Consider the following 17961-nt stretch of genomic DNA (forward strand, 5'->3'; position numbering starts at 1 on the left):
TAAAAATATACATTTTGACCTTATTAATTATTAAATAGGAGGTGGTTTTAAAGAATAAAAATCAAAGGGAATTCTATTTCTTTAAACATATTTTTGAAGTGAACATATAAACTATACGAAACATCAATATAAAACTATTTAATAATTATAATTTACTTTTGTAGATTAACTATAATAATGCCTTTCATTCTTGCATAGAACTACTGCTGGCGCGCGCACACACACACACACACACACATCCTTCTTGAGTCACCTGTTTTCATAAGTTGTCTTAGTGCAATAGGCATCTCAAAAAGATATCTCTCAACTTATTTTATAAATAAAATAAAATATATAAGTTAGTTTAAGTATTATGTTATTAAACTTAAGAATAATTCATTTTCTTATAAACTTGTATGAATTAGAACATATTTAAAACATTTTTAGGTATTTTGTAAATACAAAATTTATTTTCACTCAAAATATATAAAAATAGTTTCAACTCTAAGAAAGTGGTTCATAAATGTGTTAAACATGTTTATGACAACAATACACTTTTTAAAACAAAATTATTGTATAAGGATTTCTTTATGTACCGTGGCAAACAAGACAAAGAAAACATCTATAAACCAAAGGAAAGTAACTTTTCTATTTGATTCCAACAAAGTGCTTCATACAAGAAAGAAATTAAGAGATGTAAACCAATCTTTAATTTTATTTTTTTGGGTATCTCTTGCAGATTGTTTAGTATTTTGCTAGAGTGTATGTGATTGACATGAATCTTTACAATTGGACCTTGGGACGTTTAACATGATGATAAATGGGTTCCTTCACCTATAATCACAAATAAAAAGAGTTGGTTAACCATGAGAAAATTTACAACATAATATTATAATTGCAATGCATGCATACATACCGTGCTAGATTTCCGAGTGTGCCTTCCTTGGAAATTGCTATCCAGAGAGTTTTGGCTACATTTAACAGGTTTGTTGTCAGAGGCGATGACAGAATCCACTTTTGGTCTTGAAAATTCCTTTCCTGCTTTAGTACTTTCTCTGGAAGTCACTGGCTGCTTAATAATAACTCACGAATAAATAGTATATGATTAGATAGAAATGCACATGAAATGTTCAAAGAGTGAATAAAATATTAACAGTTAGTCACAAGCTCTATTAGTTAATGAAGCTCTAAATTTCTCTATATATATTAATCCCTTCGCTACTATTCGATAAGGATTCAAATGCCGCTTTATATATTTACTTAGTTTTTTCAAATTGCTAATTAAATTGAATTGACATAAAAGTTATAATATAGAGCAATCAAGCTTAACTACTCACAGCAATGAATTGGGTACCTAATCGGGGCTGTTTGGAAACACACTAGTTACGACTGATTAAAAGTTTAGAGATATTTTTGATGAATAGTTGCTGTTTTTGGCTGAGGCCGTGTTTTTAAGTCTGGCTTCGGTCGTATGAACTCCTTCGCGGGGTGATCTTGTATCCCCGATCTTTTTTGTGAATTGTATTCTTAGTATATTTTTATTAATAAAAAAGGACTATTCATCAAAAAAAGTTTAGACATATTCAATTTCAACAAGAACATCTAAGATAGACATGTGGACGATTCATTTAATTATTATTCGGATTATACTATTTCAAAAACAACAGCTCTTGTGGCTCTGCTGGAATACACATATAGAAAGCGCTAAGGACAGGGTCCATAAAAGAGGACCAGAATTTTTGTTTATAGACGCGCAAAAATCTTTAAAACAATAAATATTTTACTGAAAAAGTTATGAACTACACACTTGGCTGGGATGCTGGGTGAGCACTAAGGCTTACATAGGTGACATCTTACAAGATCTATACAAATTTGAACTGCATTTAAATCAAAATTATTTTAATCTGAACTTTCTCTTCTTCACAAAATATTTTCATCCGCGCAAAAGTAAAATAGTTCATAACACCATTTGTCTGAGATTTTCTAAGCTACCCTTTTTGAACTAGAAGGTAATCGCGACGTCCCAGGCAGACTTGTGCCCCCATCATCGACATAGTTCAACGGCCCCATCATCGACATAGTTCAACGGCCCCGTGCAAAATAAAATACAGCAAATTTAATTAACTGGCTAACAAATTATTCTTGCATCACAACACACGCCCAGAATTTCCCAGTAAAATCAGCGTGTACGTTGACGGCAATATTGAGAAGGAAATGGCGGTCTCCATATAGTTCGATTTTACTAGGACATTTATAAGTAATCTTATTTAACATAAGCCTTGAATATTATGGCATCTGGGAAAAAAGTCTTTTAATCGAGAAAACAGAAAATCATGAAAGAGAAAATTAGTTAATTGGATAGTTAAATTACCTTGGCCATGTCTACTCTAGATGCAGGCGAAGCTGGTTTCTTGAAGGACCCTGCTTTGGAAGTTGTTTGGCCGCTACGAAATGAACCATTTCCAGCAGGCGACTGTCCGTGACGAGTTGCATCCGATCCCACTGTATGAAATCGTGCTAAGGTCGAGCTGTCTTTGTCTGTCCACATTATAGATATAAGATATTGTTATTCGGCCGAACGAAAGCCTGAACTGCGGACTTTTTTTTCTCTCTCTTAATTAACATTATTATTGACGTTGAAGTACGAGGTGCTTAAATCGCTTACCGGCAGCTGGAGTTTCTGGATTAATTGACTTTTCAAATGCAGCCTTTGCTTGCATTTCATGCAGTGAGAAGATAGTTTACTATTTTTAAAAACGGAAAAAATTAAAAGTCACAAATTCACCTAATGTTCGAAATTTTTATGTCACCTGCTCAATTTCAAATGACCTCTTTAAGTCGAGTAGCTTCTTCTGTGTCATCTCTGATTTAATCACGCGTTTACCTACAGGATAGAAATAATTTATGCCTGACTTGAAAAAAGCAATGTAATTTATCTTTCTAAGGTAAGATACTATGTATACTATATATGTGAGACTTGCGGATTAAATTGCAAAATATTATTATGACTTTAGTGTCTAATATAAAATTCAACCATGGCGATGTGTTCAGTAGTGAAAAGCTAATAAATCGAGGTAGTTTGATCCATTGGGTTCTCGCACGTCAAAATTATAATTTTAATGCAAAACAATAAACAACCTACACGATCTAGCCTGGAGACGATCATTGAAAGGATTCAAATACATTATCATTATTCTCACCTAGTCTTCTGTTTTGAACTTTGCCCTCAATGAACCCATCACTTGTCATTCTGTCAATGAATTTACGCAGATTTGATTGGTTAACCTGACCATCAAATTTGCTTTGGAGCTTTCCAAGTGTGATGTAATCCATCGGGAGCGCGTGATACAAGACCTGAGGACATTCACACAGAAGTTGAACTCTGCACTGTAGCATTATCTGGTCATGGTGTCAATCTTGAAAGCTGATAAATGGTTTACCTTCATGTACATAGAGTCCTCCACGGCAGATTTAGGTTTCTCATCTTTAGTATCGCCAAGGAAATAGGGATCATCTTTGCTGGTAATTTCAGTGTCATTTTCCTTCAATTCAGCCACCATCGCAGTTAAATACTTGATAATAAACACTGAAATTTAGCCTTAAGCTTTGTTTCCTGCATGTTTCAGCTGGGCTTTTACCTTTTGTCTGTTAATTCTGTACAGATCTTTTCCTTGCTTTGCCACTATACCTTCTTTCACGAGACTCTGTATGATCTCTGCGGACAAATTCAACAGGAATATATTAAAACCCGAGTGAGCTGTAAATAATAATCGAAAAACCAATTAGCTGGATCGGAAATTTGATGATGTTGCAGTGCAAGAAAAAATATAGTGAACGACAAAGTCAAGCTCCCATTACCCTCTGTCGACACCTACACAAATAAAATTATTCTCAATCAATTAACGCGAAAATCATTAAATTTAGCCTAACAAAAGTTAAGAAAGAATAGAAAGAATGAGTGAAAATTCACATTTATATAGATAATTGCAACTCAATATGGCTTAGAGCCCTTTTCTTCAATTCAGTTGTCAATGTTTCCCTACGCAATTTTGATAACATATAATATATTTGTACAGTGGAATATTTGCTCTCAGCTCCATCAATAAATTCCTGAAATGAAAAACCAGAAGCAGTGAAGATTTGTTTACCACTGAAATATCTGGGAAATTAGATAACACGTCCGATAGATCCAGTGTTTCGACGTGTCTAGAAAGGATCCATTCCTTCACACGGGCCAGATTGTGAGCTTCCTGTTCACAATCTTCGGTGTCCGCTACCAAAAGCAAAAATCAAGTACGTGAACAGAAATTACTCGAATCTCTGAACAATTCGAAAAATATTTAAATGACTTACCATCACTATCTTGCATATGATTATCCTTCACGGATGCGCTCTTGGACTTCTCAATTTCTGCAATGATCATTAATCAGATAACCTTTACATCAAATAATTGTACAGTGGAGGCATATTATACGTACCGATTACAGCCGAAGCGTTTTCCTTCCTCTGCAAAATAGAGAGTAAAACAAAATTATGAATAAGATTGCCCTTCCAAGCTTTTCTAAAATATTCTAAGAGCTTAATTTCATACAGGGGATTTTTCTTCCGAATCATGAGAGTCCATAGACGATTCAGAGGCGTCATCGTTCTTCGTCTCATTGGACCGAGAGTCCATGCTACCCTCGTCCCCTTCCTCATTTTCGTCTTCGCAGGGGTCAAGCACGCTCTTTACCTACAATTAATATTTTGCAAAGCATATCTCTCAATGCCTAAAGCCGAAATGATACAAGAGACAGAGGGAGGAATACCTAGGGTTTCAATTTAATGGATACCTTTAAAGCGATCATGAAATGTTTGCTGTTCACGTCTCCAATTCTCATCTTCAGAGGAGTTCGAGACCAGGAGTTGTCATCGCCTTCACCGCAGCATCTGAAAAATGGAGGCTCGTAGTCTGGTGGCTGCATGTTTCGCAAATAAAACATATTATAGCGTCATTTTGTAGGTGTTTTGAAGGATAAATATGATTGATTGAAACTCTTAATTACAATTGAAAGTATGAGAGTATGTGAATCTGAACAACTTTTTCTGCAATAAAATTGCTTACCGTGATGTCGTCGTAGTAGAAGAGTTTCATCAATATTGTGCGCTGAAATAGGATAAATTCGAACAATTTACTCTTAATTTCAAAGATATAAATACATTCACTTGAATTAAAAATTGTACACAGGAATTTAGTTAGAGATTACCTCCTCAGGCATGCGATCGAGAGTCCGCATCAGTTGGACAAGCGTACGAACCATTTTACAGGCTGAGCTCCTGCAAACACAATTGCCATTAAACCATATGATATTATGCCTCTTACAAATGATAACTGAAAAGAATTTGCTTAAAGTCAGTTTTTCCAACAAATTCGACTCTGTACCTCATCTGGTTTGGAGTTAAATTAACCGAATTGGACTTGAAAGTCGTTCCTTGCCTTTTATTCCCACTCCTGTTTATGTTCATCGACACCTCTTCTGAAGGAGAGTTGCCATAGCTAAAAGCAACTGAAATGAAGACATGCATGCCATATATTTACAAAGGATCCTTGCAGATAAACTTAAATATAAATGTGAACAATTCAGAAAACTTTTCTGTCCAAATATTAAGATATCCAGGTCCTACAGGCATATTCTTCAAGCATGGGGCCGTCTTCTTTCTCACAGACGCAAAATAAGAGCGTTTTCAGGTATTTCTTTTCCAGTGCATCATAAACCCCTGTATAAAGCACACATCTTAATACGATCTTCGATAAACACGCTCATAATTGTAAATATTTAGTAAAATAAGAAAAATGTTGGATGCCGGAACCTTTTTCCATCCAATCAATAAGCCTCCGCGATTCAGCATCCATAGGCATCAGTTTCTTTATTTTCATTTCTGATTACCAATTTAACCATACAGCTCAGAACAATTTACTTGATCACAAAATAACTTAAATAAACACACGGAAATTCATATCACAAACAATAATTTACTTGTTCAAAACCTGCGTTTTCAAATAAACACAAAATTATTGATAAAAAGCATCATTTTCGTTTGTGGACGGCCGATTCATTAAAAAACGTACGAAATCCCCTGTACTTCATGATTAACCGTCATAAACCACAAACTTAAAGGAGCACGGAATATTCATTTAGAAGCCTGACCTAGAGCCGGCACAGATTTGTCATTGAAATACTTCTCAGGAAAAAGTCCTCTAATGTAGCTAATGTTAAAAATAGCAATGCGAAGAAGATTTCTCGTCTGCAAATAATTCAACCCCCAGATTACAACGAATTAGATAATTTTCGCATAGCTCAATTTAAAATAAGCGAACGTTAATCTATAAACAACTCAATAATCTACGAATTCAGGCTTAATGCAAAACTAGGTTCACACTTACCAGTAGCAAGGAGTCCTGCTCTGAAATTTCCGTTTCTTTAACCTTTTGAGCAGCAATCGCAACCTGTATAAGCGAAAATATCAGACATTTAAACATAATTTATCTAAATATAACTCTACACGATGTACGAATATTATATGATTACCATTGTCGAAGAAATTTACGAGTGCTTCGCAAATTGAAATAAAAGAGAATGTGAATATGGAAAGGTTTTCAAGAGAATATGGAGACAGCAATGGTTCTGTAGCTAATTTATAGAAGAATATAACCCAAATTAAACCATGGTTAAATGACTTTAAAAGGAGTCGCCGTTTTCCGCAAAATATAGCGGGTTGATTTCAGGGTCTTTTTTCAGAGTGAAGATATCTTCTTTCAATTTGTTAGTCAATTGAAGTCTAAAAGAAAATACCTCTTCCAATCAAAGAAATGGTATAGAGTAGGAATATATTAAGGTAATTGTAGTTATTATTTTAACAAAGTAAATATTAGAATTTAGACTATTTAATTATGGGGTGCTGTTGAAGATATTTTTAACATTGTTTATATTTAGAAATAAGTGATTTAGCTGCCTCGGAGGTCTAAACCCTCCATCAAAATAAGTGATTTGGATCTTATTTTTGTTCCAGCTTTTATATAATATTATCACTTTTTGTCAAATTTATGATTTTGGATAACTTTGAAAGGTGTCAATTTATTTTGCTACACTATTTGCATAATTATGTTCTTAGATTCATTCTAACTATTGTGAGACAGATTAACATTGATGGAGATATATTTTTCAAAAAATAGGAAAGGGCACTGCCTAAAAACTACATCTATGTCCTTGTTTTAGATTACCGGTGATGGAGATATATTTTTCTAAAAGCAAGAAAGGGGCACTGCCCAAAAACTGCAAATCCATCCCTATTTTAAATTAACAGAGATAGATATATACTTTTCAAAAGAGAGGAAAGAGGCACTGCCCAAAAATTACAGATCTATCCCTATTTCAGATTTACTACCTACTTTAAGTTTGAGTTTCAAACATGTTCGTGAGACTATACACCACGCATCAAAGACAAAAGGCATGGACAAGCTTCAAAATGAAAACAACTAGCTTATGATAGTGACACTTTAGAAAATCAAATTCATTCATCATCATAAATCTGGTTGGTGGTTTAGTGCTCATGCACGAAAAAAAGAAATTCATGCTTATCGTTGAATTTCTTCTTCTAGCTCTCGTAGCACAAGACATGTCAGACACATTATTTGGTACACTCAAGAAGACCTTAAAAACATCATGAAATACAGTGCAAAAAAAAATGAAGTTTTATTATTATTTTCATTTCTTTAAAGTTTCCTGAGTACTAGGCATTTACATTAGACCAAGGTAGAAGGGGAATGTGTTTGAGTCTTTAAAGTGCCATCGATGGAAGAGAGCATTCACACTTTCATAGGGATGCCATTGATGGAAGAGAGCATTCATGCTTTCGTAAAGACGCTAGTGCAACCTATCCTTGAGAAATATGGCTGCACTGGAACTCCATCTCCTACTGCCCATCAAGAGGTTGCCAAATAGGTATCATTTGTTGGAATTACAAGTGGGAAAGGTAAACTTCTGAGTGGTGTGGGGGGGGGGGGGGGTGGATCAGTAGTTTAAACTTGGACCCATAAAACTTTCACCATTCATACATCACATGCATTAATATACTAAAATAAGATGTAAAGTAAATGCATCTAAAACATGTAAGTAATCAAACACACACACTTGACACCGGATATAATTACCTAGAAACCCTCCGAATGAGAAGGTAAAACTAAGGTGGGGATGACACCCACAAATGTTCACTACTGCAGCAATAAAGTGTAGCCAATTAAGGTTACAATGGTTTAACCATGAATCATGATCTACCTTGTGAAACGTCTGCCCTGTTAAAGACTTACAAACACTATTAAGTCCCACTTTGTTAGAGGATTTCAACATCCTGTTAGAAATGTGCCTGGTTAAAGGACTTCAGGTCATTCACTTGGAATGCCACCTTATTAAAGGATTTGGTAAAGCTTTTTAGGACTACTCTACCTAGGAGATTTAACTGAAATCACCTATCAAAATCTTAGCATAGATCTTGCAGTTGACACTTGCTTTCCTAATAATAGATCACCTTTATCTAATCTTGATTAATCCTTCACGATCTGATGTAACAATTGTTGTATCCTCTATCCTTTATTCTTCACTTAACTGATTCTGTAATTCACTCTTATTGCTAAGTCACCTTGAATGCTCTGCAAATTGTATTGTTCACTCCTCCAATTCGGTTATTCACCCCTTCACAATGCTCTCAACTCTCTTAAAAATTTAGGGCTTCATCCTCCTTAAGAAGACTAAGGTAGCTTAGGGTTAGGTATGAATCTATGACTAAGATTCATCCATTTTGCCGCTTAAACCTTCCCATTTTTTGATTGGTTGCATGTAATTGCACAGGGAATCTACATGTAAATTCATCCTTATCTCTAAAGGATCGAGAACTATCCTTAGGTCACTACAAAATGGTTTACATAGTTGTTTGTGCCTGTCCAATCTATGTTACTTAGCATATGTAGTTACTAATGCTCGGCATACACTGTAATTTTTCTTCTGATTCAACACTTGAACTGCTCAACATCTACTATTCACTTGACACTTGAGTGACTCGATACTCATTGCAACTTGGCATGGTCTTATATTTACATATTATACTCACCATGCATTACTAGTTCGGCATCAACTAAGTAAATATCTTAAGTATGTTGACACTCAATTGTCAGAACCAATCTGATATCAACAATCTCCCCCTTTGACATGAGTGTCAAAAACACTTGAATATTCATAATCAATCTGATCTTCTTGAGTATAACATTTCCATGACTTGACTTATATGTAGATCTTCAAAATTTCAAAATTTTGTAATAACCTATGTACCCAAAAATGTATAACTCCCCTTGAGTTAATATGTCTATTCTTTATCCAAAATCTATTCTTCATTCTAAGTGGATTCGTCTCTGCTGATATTCTTTGACTTCAATGCACTTATACTCTTCATGCTTTGCCTTAGCTGATATCTGCTCTACTCTGTTTCTATCTCTGCATTGTATTTCTCAAAAAATGTATATCATTGGGGTCAAAATTTATAACTTGATAATTAACTCCCCCTTTGTTTTCCCCACCTTTGTTCATTCTTCCCCTTATTCTTTGTTCATCTCTCGCCCTTAGTTCCTTGCATATTTACTCTACTTTTTAATCTATCTCTTCCTTTTTGACAGTTATGTCAAAATGGCTATACACTTATAGTGTATTTGTCCAAAAAGGATTTATGGACTTCCATTATTATTCTAAGAGTTGCATCCCAATTGTTACATGCAACATCCAATGACTTGACTTGGATAGCAAGCTCAGTTGTAAGGTGTACTAGACCATCTAGTGTAGAAATATTGGGATCTTTCTTTAACAAAGTTTTTGCATAACCTAATTCTTTGTGGAGGATTTCCATATGTGGGGTGAGAGAGGCTTGAATTTGTGTCAATTTGGCTCTTATATTAGGCTCTTTTGTTGTTAATATAGCTAATTGACTCTGTGTTTGAAGCAATCCATGGGAATTCTTCTCACTTTGAGTTGGGTTTTGAGGTAGCTATGTACCTGATATGTTTAGATTCCTCTCCAGGCTCGAAATTCTATGTCTAGTATCTTGGGTGAAGAGTGTGCAGGGATAACACAATTTGGTGTACAATGATTAGATATTCTCAAGTACCTTCTTCACATCCTCAACCTTGGTTGCCAGTGCAACTTGAGTAAGTGTTATATCACCCTGGATATCTTTTTATTTACTTTCGCTTGAAATTTTCTTTCAAACCATTCTAAAAGTTTGGCATTTGTATCCAAGTCTTCATTATTAACCTTTTCCACAATATCTAACAATTGTTCTAGTAGTGACTTGGTTTCTTTAGGAGTAGGCAAGTTGAATGCATCTAAAAAGATGTCTTTAATTTCTTGCAGTGCTTGCTATTTCATGTACTCCTTCTTAAGCATTTCTTGATGTTTCTTCTTCTCTAAAGCTTGTTGTAGAATGTTTATTTGATCTATTGTCATTGTGTCATATCCAAATTTAGGAATTATTATCTCTTCATCTAAAGTGATATCACCATAGTGAATTACCTTTTCAACTTTAGAAAAGCTTGATCCTGGCATTGAGATTTGTAGGGGTATAGCTTCCATGCTTGACTTCTAAAGAAGTTTTGTAGGTGAAGACCCACATGTTGGGAAAGTTACCAATGCTTGGATTGCCTCTTGCTCCTTTACTTTTGGTGTTTTTTCACCTTCTTCAGGATCTATGAAAATGACATGACTTGCACCTTGTGTTTGTGCTTCAGGTACAAATGTATCTATCTGCCTTATTTTCTCTGTTGTTATCTCTTCTCCTTCTTCTTTGGCAGCCTGCCTCTACTCAACTATGTCCTTTTAAACACTTGTGTCAACCCTTATAGATGTGTCTATTATTGTTTGAATCAGAGGTTGATCACTAGTAATTGAAGGGATGACAAAAGGTGGTTCTTGTGTATTCAGCTTATCCCTTGTAACTTCAATTACTGCCTTTTGAAGTTCTTCTACACTGATCACAATAGGATTTGTACATAGTTGTGTTTGTAGTGTCGATTGATCTAGAATCTTCTTCAAATCTTTTGCAGTCAATGGATTGATGTTTAGAGTTGATGCATCAGAGACATCCTTGAAAATGATAGTTTTTGTAGGTACACTTGTGTTATGAGGAAGACTGGCACTCGACATTTGTGTATCTTGCACACTCTATTCCTCATGTTGTTGTTCAGTTGTTGCTATGTTAGTATCGATTTTCTTAGTCTCCTCCTTTGTATTTCTCTCTTCCTTTTTGTCCTCTTTGTCATCTTCTTCTTTATCATCATTTTTACCCTCAAAGGGGTGCTTCTCTCCTTGCTTCATATTTGTTAATCCATAAATTAATTTCCACATTTGAGTGGATTTCTTAACAACATCTTCAATGTCATCTTGGAGAATGTTGAAGGCTCTATAATTTGGTAAGAACCTTCCTCCATATTTCTTGTTTTCCTTAGCAATTTTCCCTTTTGTTAGTTCTGGCATTACTTGGGTCAGAGTAGTTTTCCTTATTTGTTTTTCCAAATTTAAAAAATATGCCATGTTTGCTCAACTAAATCATATAATGGCTTGGGTACTGAGTTAGCAAATTCTAATGGTGTATTCTTCAATTTGGACATCATTTCATATAGGGCTTCTTCTACTAACTTTTTTTCTTCTTTTCCCAAATCATCAAAATTTACATTCTTAAGGATAGATAGATCTGCATTATTTTTGACATTTTCACACAGATTTTCAAGATTAGAAAGTGGTGTATGACTTATCACTTTGAATTGGCTTTGATCATTTGATTCAGTTCTCTCTTCATTTGAATCAGGTTGAGCAATATATTTCCTTCTCTGCTTCTTCTAATCTTACTCTCCTTGTTCTATCTACTTTGTTTTCTCCTTGGCCTTTTGTGTGGTAGCTCGTGTGCTTGTCTTGGTGGTAGGTGTTGTTGGCTTTGTTGGGCTTGGCTTAGAAACTTTATTTTCTTTAGCCATAGACTGTGCCTTGGCCTTTCTCTTCTTTGGCTCGGCATGTGTTGGTGCTTCCTCGGCTTCTTCTTCCTTAACACCCTCTATTTTCTCTTCTTCTTTGTCCTCATGGGTTAGTGTAAGAGTTCCTTGGTTTTGTTCTTGTTCTTCCTCTTCATTCTCTTCATCTCCTTCCTCTTCTTCCTCTTTAGCACCCTCACCAAATTTAGCCTAAGTTTCTTCACTAGGTTTTCTTTCTTCTTTAATGTAGAAGCTATCTTCAATTCCATTTCTACTTTTGACTTGATTACATCATAATTTCCAAATATTTTGGCTATTTTATCAACTTCCTCTAGCTATAAGTGCAGTGATGGTTGTTGAGGCCTCATCAACATTGATTTCATAGCCTAAGGGTCTTAGCCATCTTACCCTAGGTGTGGCAGCTTGTACATATGTGTAATCAATATCTACAAAAAAAGATATATCATTGTAATATTATTCAACCAAGGAAATAGGTATTCTCATCCTTTACTTCATAGAATTCTTAAAGTTTTTGAAATAACTTTTAATGACAATTTCAAAATTTTCACCCATCTACTCAATGTACTCATTTATCTGAGTAGCAACTAACCTATTTGTCTTCCATCCTATTTTGCCAAAAGATGTAAATGTATTCTGTACATAGAAAAATATGCAAATTAGAATTGATCCAAATTTTCACTATGCACTCTTAGTCTTTCTTACTGCTCCAAGGTTTTCAATTTTTTGTTGTAATTGAAGCTTAGCTAGATCATAGGTATGATCTTTCTTCACAAATTTGTATCCCACATCTACTGCAATACAGGGCACATTGTTCAATTTTATGGATTGATAAAATTTGTGAGAAATAACCCTTACTACAAATTTTGTCAATGGATCTATGATAGTGTCTATTGTCATTCCTCACTTGTTCCACTTTTCTCCTATATTCTTCTCTATTACCTCTTTGAAATCATTCTACAGAATCTTTGGCCAATCTAGGGTTGGGAAACTAGTCACCTATGGATTATTCTTTTTGATATCTTTATTGGTCCATCGTCTAGCCATAGGGATCCATCATGTATTCGGCTTAGTACTATTCTTATCCATTTAGTTTTAAATATAGTAGGAAATTCTAGGGCATGCATCAAACCCTTCCTTTTAACAATTTTGAATTCTTCTTTCAAGACACCATTTTCACACAATCTGTCATAGGCTTCTCTTATCTCCATGTCACATGTTCCTCCTATCTTGTCGTTGTAACATTTTATGACATCTTGGACCATAATGACTTTTGGAGGAATAATGGACAATGAGCTTGAGGGATCTTGTTTGCAAGCAACATCTAGAATTTCTTTGAAATTTGGTTGTTTTACCTTGTTACTAACTAATTGGACATTCAAGACCTCTTTCCCTTCTACATTTCTTGAGCTAGACACCATTGTAACAAACTAGGGTTTTTATAAATGCAAATTACATAGCTCAACTTATGATAAATACCTTTAAAAATCTAAAGAACTGGAGTGAAATCATCATTGAGATCTTTGTAGTTTCTTCAAACAAACTTATAAATTGTCTTCTACTCTTTTAGCTCTTCCTCAAATTCGAAATAATGAGAAATGAGTGAAAAATGACCATATACCCTTCAAAAACCCTTGCAATTAATGCTTAGTGCTATACAGTTGTAAACTCGACATTAACTTGATTTTAGATTCATTCGACATCCATTGATATTACCATTAATTGGTAGCTTCTATAGATTCAACATCAACTAGCTAGCTTGGCCACTTGGCACTAACTAGTATTCCACTCGGCATCCATTGAAAACTTCTTCATGCTCGATAACAACATGAAAACTTAAAATTTTAATCTTGAATTTTCAATAACATCTTGCATCTTCATTCATGCTAATGTAGTCCTTTCATTACTAACTTCTTTTGGAACTGATGTATGATATACTACTTTGAATATCAGTCCCACATACCTCTTGGTTACTTAGTTTGATGAGGTGTGATCACCTAACCCATTGGGTGAAGTGATCCCTTCTCTATTTCATACACTGCAACCATCTTTCTTCTTCCATGTCTTATTCATCTCATTCCTAATGTGTTCAACATCTGCCTTGCCTTTGCCTTTATCAAATTCACAACTTGGTACCTTTGACCTGGTTGAACAATGCTTGCTAATATGACCAGTCTTCAAACAACTAAAGCATGTGGTTTGACTCAACCACTTTTTTTAGCTACCATTGAAGTGAGTCCTAATACAATTCTTAGGTAAATGTCCATATTCTTGACAGTAGTGGTAGCTATATATTGTATTGTAATCCCAATTATAAGAGTTTCCATAGCTTCTTACCTTTGTTGGCTTATTTGATGACCAAATTGACTTGGATCTACATTCAAAGGCTCTATGTCCATACTTCTGATAGTTGTAACAATATCCTTCAAATTTTGGTGCATGCATGGTTCTAATTTTGCATTCATGTGCCTGATGACCTTGTTTATTGCACTTATGACAATGAGTCATGTTCTTAGGCTTGACATTCTGATTTGTATTGTTGCTCCTACACACATTATTAGTATGTCCTTTCTTTCCACAACTATGACAAGTAGGTTTGGAATTCTTACTTTTGTTGTTCCTTTCTTCAACAACTTTGGATGATTCTCCTTCTTCAGTGCTTGTGTAGCCCAATTCTGATGTATCTCTGTTGGATCTAGGGTATCTTAGTAATTGCTCAAAGTATTTGATGGCTTCATTTGGCTTGTTGAAATTTTTAGCAAATTTCTTTTCTCTTTTTAGGTCATTCTACAGTTGTTCATTCTGCAACTTCAATGTAGTTATCTCAATGTCCTTGACATTCAACTCATGGTGAGCGTTCATCATTTGGCTCAAGGTATCCAATTGCATGTTTGAGATCCTGATTAGCTCTGTTGACTTCTCTTCCAGTCTATTTGCCAGAATTCTTTGTCTTCTTCAATCATGGCTTTGTCTTCCATGGATTTCTTCTTCTATTTAGTCACCTCAAATAGCAGTATAGCTTGTGATTCTTTCTCCAACTTGAGATTTCTAATTTTTTCAGCTTGTGCTATGTTCTTTTCCATTAGATCTACAATTGCTACAACAAATTAACTAAAGTTTTCATCTGCAAACAGCTTTGTGGAGTCAATCTCTTTGTATTGTGTCATTTTCTCTAATGGTAACTTCTTTCCTTCTCTTCAAGGAGCTCTTCAAAGTATCTCTGACTTCATTTAGTTGATGTAGTATAAGATGTATCTCAATCTCTTGGTTCTCAATGGTCTTTACCAATTTGTAGACTTCTATTTGAAGATCTTTCCTCTAAGCTACAAAGCTTCTCCTTCTGAGAACTTGTCTCTGATACCAATTTTTGGAATTACAAGGTGGGAATGGTAAACTTCTGATTGGGGGGGCTGGGGGGAGGGGTAAATCAAGAGTTTAAACTTGGACCCATAAGACTTTCACAATTCATACATCACATGCATTGACATAATTAAATAACATGTAAAGTAAATACATCTAAAACATGCAAGTAATCAAACACACACACACACACACACTTGACACTAGATATGATTACCTAGAAACCCTCCATATGAGAAGGTAAAACTAGGGTGGAGATGACACCCAAAAATCTTCACTATCGCAGCAGTAAATTGTAGCCAATTAAGGTTACAATGGTTTGACCATGAAACATGATCTACCTTGTGAAAGGCCTACCCCGTTAAAGGCTTACAAAGGCTATTATGTCCCACCTTGTTAGAGGATTTCAACACCTTGTTAGAAGTGTGCCTGGTTAAAGGACTTCAGGTCATTCACTTCGAATGCCACTCTATTAAAGGATTTGGTAAAGCCTATTAGGAGTACTCTGCCTAGGAGATTTAATTAAAATCACCTATCAAAATGTCTCAGCATAGATCTTGCAGTTGACACTTGCTTGCCTGATTATAGATCACCTCTATCCAACCTCTAATTAATCCTTCACAATCTAATGTAATAATTGCTATATCCTCTATCCTTTGTTCTTCACTTAATTGATTCTGCAATTCACTCTTATTGCTAGGTCACCTTGAATGCTTTGTAAATTGTATTATTCGCTCCTCCAATTTGGTCATTCAACCCTTCACAATGCTCTCAACTCTCTTAAAAATTTAGGACTTCATCCTCCTTAAGAAGACTGATGTGGCTTAGGGTTAAGTATGAATCTATGGCTGAGATTCATCCATTTTGCCTCTTAAACCTTCCCAATTTCTAATTGGCTACATGTAATTGCATAGGGAATCTTCATGTGATTTGTCCTTATCTCTAAAGGATTGACAACTATCTTTAGGTTGACTGGAAAATAGTTTACATAGTTGTTTGTGCTATAACAAACAAATATGTACAATCTGTGTTACTCATCATATGTAGTTACTGATGCTCAACATATAGTGTAATTCTACTTCTGACTTGCACCTGAGCTACTTGGCATCTACTGTTCACTCGGCACTTGAATTACTCAACATGGTATATCTACTAGCACTTGAGTGACTCAGCACATGAGTGACTTGACACTCATTGCAACTTGGCACGGTCTTATATTACATATTATACTCGGCATGCATTAGTAGATCGACATAAACTAAGTAAATTTCTTAAGTGTGTTAACACTCAATTGTCAAAACCAATCTGAGATCAACATCATTAGCATTATGAATCATGACATGCTCTTATTTTTCCCTTCTCAATTTACACTTGTATCTCATCTTTTTCAACTATTCTTTGTTTTGGGTTTATTTTTGTTGTTTTGGGTCACGTCGTATAGTTTTTGGTCTGGATCAGATGTAGGTAGTGGTATGGATGTACAACTATTATCATCAAAAATAATTTCTAGAACTTAAAAATCTTGAAGCTTTAGAGTTATGTAAGATGGTTGTTATTAGAACCACAAAGGTTTTAGCCTATATGGGAATCTTGAAGGGCATTAATCTTTCAACACCAGATTCTATTTTGCTAGCTTTGTTAACTTCAGAAATGGCTAATGAAGCCTACAAAACTTGTGAGGCATTGAATTCTTGAAGAACTATGTCAAATGCAAAGAAATTTCTAGTGACCACTATTTCTATATTTGTAGTGTATGCTACATATGACAAATTCATCCTTAATTTTGGTTACATAACCAAAGGTGTTTGGTCTTTACTTGAAAAATATGTTGCTGGATTTGACAACTTGGAATAACCCCAAGAGTTTGCAAAGAAAAATAAAGTGATAGGCTCTAATAAGAGTTTAGTTGGATGTACTGCAAATACTAGGGATACGTCATGTAGAAAAACAATTATGGCACCTGATGAGCAACAAAAACTTGAGAAATTGGCCTTTTTAGCCATCAAGGAAAAAATAGGTCCCTATTTTTTTCTATCCTTTATCTATGTTCGGGATAAACAATTTTAAGTAGAAAACTAATTTTAAAAGGAATCATTTTAGCTCTATGTAGTTGCTTATCTTTAATTAATTGTGCTCTTGTTGTGCACCCATATGGACTTTCTTTTTCTTGGACAATAAGATTCAAACATACGAAAGGGCACAACTTCTAAAAGTAATGCCAGTCCTTTGTGTTGTTATACAAAATTTTTTTAATTCTCATACACACAAACACACACACATAATAATAAATCTAGGTAAATGACCAAAAGCAATGACTAAACTAGTCGCTACTCTCCTCTTAAGTAGGTATGGAAGGAGATAACAAATACTGTTTGGGGGAGCCAGCAATCCAAATATGCTTGAAATCATTTCCCTAGACCATTTATCAACCTCATCAAATAAGATATAATTGAGGAGGATATATGTCAAAAACACTCCTTGAATATACCTATATCAAAGACCATATAATGGACATCCAAGTCTTACAAGATTGCGTTATATATATTATCAAGTGAGCTATA

At 34.8% G+C, this 17961-nt stretch overlaps 1 protein-coding gene across 1 annotated transcript; it reads right to left on the reverse strand.

Moving 5' to 3' along the window:
- Positions 1-603: 603 nt before the first annotated feature.
- ASY1 (DNA-binding HORMA family protein) lies at positions 604-10631 on the reverse strand. The gene is given in 22 exon segments (XM_089828313.1): positions 604-813; positions 896-1048; positions 2351-2517; positions 2645-2723; positions 2790-2863; positions 3180-3333; positions 3420-3521; positions 3618-3694; positions 3838-3850; positions 4128-4252; positions 4333-4389; positions 4458-4485; positions 4571-4711; positions 4812-4937; positions 5084-5125; positions 5226-5295; positions 5402-5525; positions 5644-5736; positions 5830-5898; positions 6168-6264; positions 6404-6466; positions 10572-10631. Coding segments are annotated over 22 exon segments (1965 nt in total). The 3' UTR covers positions 604-762.
- Positions 10632-17961: the final 7330 nt, after the last annotated feature.

Source organism: Cupressus sempervirens, chromosome 4, assembly GCF_028749045.1.
Source record: "Cupressus sempervirens isolate cs-2001-9-10 chromosome 4, ASM2874904v1, whole genome shotgun sequence".
Taxonomy (NCBI): Eukaryota; Viridiplantae; Streptophyta; class Pinopsida; order Cupressales; family Cupressaceae; genus Cupressus; species Cupressus sempervirens.